The 7,641-nt window shown below is 29.3% G+C and overlaps 1 protein-coding gene across 1 annotated transcript; it reads right to left on the bottom strand.

The window, feature by feature from the left end:
• Positions 1–5,263: 5,263 nt before the first annotated feature.
• Positions 5,264–6,603, bottom strand: LOC18040589 (pathogenesis-related genes transcriptional activator PTI6). The gene has a single exon (XM_006431992.2). The coding sequence runs from the start codon at positions 6,284–6,286 to the stop codon at positions 5,492–5,494; it is 795 nt and encodes a 264-aa protein (XP_006432055.1). The 5' UTR covers positions 6,287–6,603; the 3' UTR covers positions 5,264–5,491.
• Between the last annotated feature and the right edge of the window lie 1,038 nt (positions 6,604–7,641).

Raw genomic sequence — 7,641 nt, 5'->3', positions numbered from 1 at the left:
TCATAACCAAAGCTTTTATTTTACAACATATATATATCCTAAAAGGTACAGCATCACAATATAAAAAAAGCCCTAAAGCAAATAATTTTACGTAATAATAGTATCCAAATTTTAAAATAATCTTGTTCTCATCCTGCTCTTACATCTTGCCTGATACTTATGCAATTAATGTCAAACTCATAAATAGTTTTTAAAATCTTACAAATTTAAATTTGAGCATTAATAGTTAAATAGCAAGAAGATATCATCAAGACAAAAATGAAATTATTGTTCATACTACAATATCACTGTAGCACACAAATGACAGTATTATTTATGTTATAATCATAGGCTGCTCTTCCCCTAGACAATTTAAGCAGTTGTTTAGGGTTTCACTATAGATAAAAGTCCCTAATTTTATTCCTAAATTATAGTTATTAATTATTGATTTAATTTATTATTATTTTATAATTATATTTTCCATAAACAAACTACTAAATCCTTACAAAGTCTCCTTTTAACATTATAATTAACAATTTTAATCTCATTTATTTCCTCCATATATTTCATCTAAAACTTTAGAAAGGCCACATATTTTTAAAAATTATTATCCATTAATATCTTTTTCCAATTAAAAAAAAAAAAACACATGGAACCTTCATTGCTTTGGTGAAAAAACTACTTTCTCTACCCTAGTTTTCACTTAAGAAAAAAAAATCAATTGTTTTACTTTCCATTGATCACTGCCACTCAGAGCCTCAATCCATTAAAGTTAAATTTCTCAAATTTCCAGATTATATCTTTCCATTCTCTTATTAATTAATTATGTTATTCAGTTGTTTTTGTTTCTTTTTAAAAATATTATTGTGTTCATAGGTTGTTTTCTTGTAATCATCTAGCATAATTGTTTGCTTAATTACTCTTGTTTCACTAGAAAAAAAAAATGTCTACTAAAAAAATATGCACGAGGACACAAAAAACTTCAAAAATAAGAGAAGAATAGAAAAGTTAGTTTAATTTCAAAAAGGAGCCATTGATAAAAACTTATTTAAGATCATCTATGTTATAGGAAATATTAAATAGGTTAACTATATTGTCTATTGAGAAATATATATTAGGAAAATTAGAATATAAAAATTTGATTAATAATTTTACATCTCAAAAGCTAGAGCAATTGATTTTAAATAAATAAAATTTCAATAAAATTAATACATACTTTTTACCTCAAATTATTTGAAAAACCTAATTAAAATAATTCGCTTAAGGCCTAAAATATGATTGAGCCGCCCTGGCTATAATATTATGCTGCAATATTATTATTTCTACGTTGATTATATTTTCTTAATGGCTCAATATCATTGTCTTTAAATTTTTTTAGTAAAGTAAGTTTAAAATACTTTTTCATAAGAATTAAGAATAGAAAATGGTGATAGTGGAGGGCGGGTGTCGTTTGTAGGCTGGTGGTGGAACGTGGCAAATCATCGTAGTCGTATTTGTTTGGTTACCAACCGTGGGGTCCACTAAATCCCTCAATTCTCTTTGACTTTTCATCGTTCTGCTTTTTGGCAGCCGCCGGTTCACTGTTCACAGTTACTTCAAAATTTAATTTTAGAGGCCAAAATTTGATTCATCATTATGAGCGCATGCGAATAGCAAAGAGCATAGGGACTTTGCTTCCATTATTGTCATCTCTATGCAGCCGCCAGCCTCCTGTTGATTTCGATCCCCCTACTCCCCAATAGCCTAATCCAATTTAGATTCTGCACACATTATTTCTGGTTTAATATATAGTAGCATAGAACTTCACTCATCACTACTGTAGTGTAATTTGTAGAGCATGATACACCAACTAAAAGATAAAGATACAATAGAATTCCGTTAAATTAATGTTTGATTAATTAATAATTTTAATTAAATAATAGTTTGATAACTTTAATCAAAAAGTAATTTTTGTTGATCTCGATTTGGGCCCAACACCATTAAATTAATAATTTAATAAATTTATTAGATAAAATTTTAAAAAGAAGTTTTTTTATAGGACCCAATTAATACATAAATTAATAATTAATTAATTTGAAATTAAATATATATGATATGTTTATGATTTTCTTTGACAAATTGACATTATGCTTTTTGCATTTAATCAATTATTAATTATCATTTTCCTCACACCTTTCAGATGATAAGTTATTGTTGTATTTTATGTGCCGTGTTAAGAGAAATAAGAGAGAGATCAGCTTAATATATTATCTCTAAAAAGTCTCCTTTGATGAGTTATCTTGTAATCTTGATCCTAATCATACAATCTAACCGAAGGAATATCAAATGACTGATTCACTCAACCAAGATTAAATAAAAAACGTATCAAACAGCTCCACAAAATCACTAAATTCTCTAATTATACTACCTTTATACTTCATAAAAAAAAAACCTATTATGAACGTGATATTATTTTTATAAATTAATAATTATTAATTTATTGATATATTAATATTGACCAAAATTAATCAATTTTTCATGATCCCAAGGCTATTAATTTATCAAAATTCTAATATATAGTTATTTTAAAAAAAATGTATTTACATACTATAGATGGGAGAGTCATACTCTCGACATCAAGAATAAGGTAAGGAAAAAGATGATCGCCACTCAAAAAAAAAAAAAAAAACTACCAACTTGTAATCAAATTACATAGTAATGATATGCTTTACAAAGTCGGATAAAAAAATTATATTTTAAATGATATGTCACCAATTTATAATTATCATATATTTAGTAATAGTTGACTTTTAATATTGTTATTAATAAGACAATTTCACAAAGATCATTTAAGATAAAAATTTTATATTCTAATTTTGTAAACATACCATTATTCTCTGGCTTATTAATAAAGTTCAACTATTGCTCATACGAAAGTGTCTTTCAGATTCATGTCTCAAATAATTTTAAACCAAGTAGCAATCGTACTGTCTAAATTTACTTTATATTGTTCTCATTGTATTGCATGAATAAAATATTTTGCTTCACATTTATATTGTTACCTTTGAGTTTGGATTTGATCGAATACAATAGTTTTTATTTGAAGAGGAGTGCTACCAACAGTCGCTTATGCAAGCGACTGTTGCACTCGCTGGCTCTCTGAACGACACGTGTCTTAGAGTGTGAACAAATGTGTCAGTTCATTAAATTAGAAAAGCACTCATATTTTATTTTTTTACACCCTCCACTTGAGCTAAGAAAATTACAACGCTACCCTGATCTTCTTAGCATTCACAGTTACGCTGGCGACCACAACAGCTCATCAAGACATCCTTCGCAGTTTTTGTTTTTCAATTTTTTTATTAATTTTACACTGATTAGTTTTCACAAAAAAAATTATTAATTATCTCAAATTTTGACCACAGCCCCAACCCCCAATTCTTTTTTTAACCATTATTTTAGTTAAAGTATTTAACAATTTAAATTTTTTAAAATAAGATAAAATTATTATAAGATTATGATGTCTACAAATTTATTTAATATTACAAAGGTCCTAATAATGATTAATTAGGGATAGATTTTATGAGACTGTATTTAATTCAAAAGAAACTTACTTTTTTTTTCATATATAAAAATATAGAAATAGCAAGTGAGAGAAGAAAATTTTGAGAGACTAAATGATAAGGAGAGTATTAGATAAAAATAAAAAATGATAGTGATTGTCCTTATCATTAGTCCCTCAAAATTTTATTCTCTTACCTACTTTTTCTCTATTTTTTGAATAAAAAGTAAGTCACTTTTGAATTAAATACAATCTCTCTGTTAATAGTATTCTAAAGAGGGTTAAAAAATGATTGTAGAAATGTATTCTTGTCCAGTAAAATTTATCCACCTCTGCAATATTAAATAAATTTTTAGATGTATCATAATCTTATAATAATTTTATCTTATTTTAAAAAATTTAAATTGTAAATGGTTTAATGAAAATAATGATAAAAAGAATGTGGATTGCGACTTTGCTCAGAATTTGAGATAATTTAGAGCAATTTCTTTTGGTGAAACATTTAGAGCAATTTCTTTTGGTGAAAACTAATAAGTGTAATAATTAATAAAAATAAATAAATTGCAAAAGATGGAAGCATAATTTAATCAACGAACCAATTAACCAAAGTTGATGAGCTGTTGTGGTCATCAACCAGCATAACTGTGATTGATAAGAATGCAAGGGTAGCGTTGTAATTTTTGTACCTCAAGTAGAGGGTGTAAAAAAAATAAAATATGAGTGCTTTTCTAATTTATGGAATTGACACATTTGTTCACGCTCTAAGAAACACGTCATCCAAGGAAGCAGCGAGTGCAACAGTTGCTCGCATAAGCGACTGTTGCTGGCACTCCTCTTATTTGAAATAAAGTAACTGAAAAAAAACACTCAGGACTGTTATGGTACACAAATAATTGTTTACTTTCAATCAAAATCATGATTTGAGATCAAAATTACGAAATAATAATAACAACGACGACGACTATTGTTATAATAATAAAATGGAATAAAATATCAGTGGATCTATCTTATAGAAAAGGAGTGGAGCCCAAAATATGCGACAAAAGCCAACCTCATTGGCAATAATGAAACGAATGGATTTATCAAGGGAAGCCTTTTCTACCACGTGGTTTCTATTTTAGGGGCTCCATGTATGCTGCCGAAGATTCATTCGAAGATCCACAAAACGAGAATCCACCAGTAATTTTTTTTTATAAAAATAAATATGTTTCTAGTAAAATCATTAATTTAATTTATTTTTTTAAGAAAATTTATTATCCACTATTACTATCTACTATTATGCAGTATCCCTCGTCTAAGAGTCCATTGTATTTTGTTTTATTTATTCCCACTATATGTAGAAATAATAAGTCATTATTGGATTCGGCTATAAAAGAAATTAAATACTTTAACTAAAATAATAAAAATCTATTTTCTTTTTAGTCTAAGCGTGATGTTTAAAGAATTCCTCAAACAGACTCCATAATCCCATTCTACTTGTCAATATCTTTAAAATAAGAGTAATGATACAGCCACAAACTCTTGTACAAATTTATTTTGTACAAACTGATGTGGCATGATAAGATTGGTTGAATTAAATATCATTTGGCCCACATGATTTGTTTTTATTAATTTATATTTTCATTCAACTAATGAATTAATGCCACGTCAGTTTGTACAAAATAAGTTTGTACAAGAGTTTGTGGCTGCATCATTACTCTTAAAATAATAATTGGCACAATTAAATCCATATGATAATAATTGGTACAATTACATCTATATAAAAATTACATTAATATTACAACAATCATGAAAAGTTTACTAAAAAGTGTTACATATTCAATCAAAATTGCCTAATACTTTTCCAAATCTATTACTGACAATAATTACACTCAACTGAGAATATTCAATTACCAACAAGTCCCCATAAAAATCTTGAATCACTAACAAGTCCTCACGAGTATAACACGACACGTGCGCTCTATGCAACCACTAGACTTCCACTAAAAAATCGTTAACGTCAAACTCACCGAATGCGTCCTCGCTCAGCGATGTTCCTGACAGCATCAAATCTGGCGGACATAACGGCACTTCACACCCGAAACCGAAAACGTCCCCATCGCCGTCACCGTAACACAAACAGCTATCAAACGGCGTGAACTCGTCGTAACGGAGTACAGATGTTGGCGACGACAGAGAGCTAATGTCAGAGGAGTCAAACGAATCAACGCCTGTCCGTTGACGTTGACCGTTAACGACATCATCTCCCGTTAAAACGGGGTTGGGGAAGTTTGTAACGGCGTTAGCGCCTTTAAGCTTGACAGCAGCTTGATCATAAACAGAGGCAGCTTCTTCAGGAGTGTCAAAAGTGCCAAGCCAGAGGCGTTTCCTCCGATTGGGGTCTCGGATCTCGGCGGCCCATCTTCCCCATGGTCTCCGGCGGACTCCCCGGAACTTTTTCCGGTGAGTGACTTCACTTTGCGGCGGCGGTTGGTGCGCATGTCTCTTTATCTTCTTATTATGCTGAAGCTTATTGCTCTGTTGTCCTCGTTGCTGCTGTTGGTGTTGTCGTCGATGATGATTATTAAGGTTGATTTGTTTGACATGTCGTTTGACTCTTCGAACGTGGTTAATTACTTGTTCATCATCGCTGGAAGAATCGGTGGCGTCAGCGTCGGTAAGTATGATTCGAACAAGTTTTTGAGGTGCTGGAGTACTGATTATGGGCTTATCGGTAGTGACCACGTGTTCAGTGAACTTGATGATCATGTCGGATTTTGGAGACATGAACAAGGCCAAAACCGCAGCAGATTTTGGCGGGAAAGAGATTTGAGAGCAAGTGATCAAGGAATAGAAATTAAAGAGCTAGAGAGAACTGCAAACTGAAATTGGGAGGAGACAAATTGCCCCCGTGTCTGTGTGTGTGTATTTATAAATTATAAGGTGCGGCGCCTCTATTATTATTATTTTTTTTGAGGGGTACACCTAGCTCATGGTTGGAAAAAATGGTTGGGGATGACAGAAATAGGAAAGAGAGTGAGAAAGAAAATGAGTAAAAGGAGGATCAATTTAATTTTTATTCCATAAAATTTTTTTATCTTTATTTTTTTTCCCTCCTCTCCTTTCTTTTTCTCTCCTCCTTAAATTTTGTTTAAACCAAACAAGCGGATATTTATTATATTTCTCCTTTATTATTATTTTTTATAATTTAGTAGAGTTTAATTTATTATAAAATTATATGATTTAGTAGTATATTTACACTTACAATTAAATTATATAATTTAATACAGTGTCCGTACAAAAAAAATATTTGCATTTATATTTACACAATATATATATAATTCTTTTTAATTAAAGTGAAGATGTTATTAAAATAAAAAAAATTTAATATATTAAAATTTATATTTTTCATTTATCATTTTTATTTTACTAAAGTAAAGATATCCTTGTTTAGCAAAAAAAAAAAAGGAAAAAAGAAAATTATATATACATGTATAAACAACAACAACAATAATAATTAGCCATTATCCAAGAAGTTTAATTTGACTTAGAAAACAAGATGGAAGTTTAATTTTGGTCTCGGTCTTGTCTCGCGGTCATGTAGTGACCAGTGACGAGTGGTGGGGTAATTTTTAAAAACCTCCACTGAGGTTTAGACTTGTTGCAAGTAGATGGCGAGAATTTATTTATTTGTAAAAAACCTTCTACCGTCAGTTAATTTTAACATTGACCGTTAGTTGACTGTACAAAGACAATATTACCCTTAACAACAGTTTGTAAACTGATATAACTAAAAAAAAATTAAAATTGTTGGTTATTTTACCCTCTTTAAATTATTGATATTTCCTTAAAGTTTCTACAAGAAAGATAGAATTAAAAATTTGAAAAATCCTCTTTAAATTATTGATATTTCCTTAAAGTTCCTACAAGAAAGATAAAATTAAAAACTTGAAAATAAAAGTCATAATTTTTACCTATGATATTGTAAATCTTTGGAATTGACAAGGATAAAATTATCAAAAAATAAGATTTGTGCTTTTCGCGCCAACAATTTTAATTTTTTTTTTAGTTATATCAGTCTATAAATTGTTGTTAAAAGTAATATTTTTTTTTGTACAGTCAACTAACAGTCAATGTTAAAA

This window comes from Citrus clementina, unplaced genomic scaffold (assembly GCF_000493195.1).
Source record: "Citrus clementina cultivar Clemenules unplaced genomic scaffold, Citrus_clementina_v1.0 scaffold_5, whole genome shotgun sequence".
Classification (NCBI taxonomy): Eukaryota; Viridiplantae; Streptophyta; class Magnoliopsida; order Sapindales; family Rutaceae; genus Citrus; species Citrus x clementina.
This window is presented reverse-complemented; position numbering and strand designations above follow the sequence as displayed.

Excerpts from the sequence above, each read along its gene's own strand:
- LOC18040589 (XM_006431992.2), bottom strand. The coding sequence starts at position 6,286 with ATGTCTCCAAAATCCGACATGATCATCAAGTTCACTGAACACGTGGTC.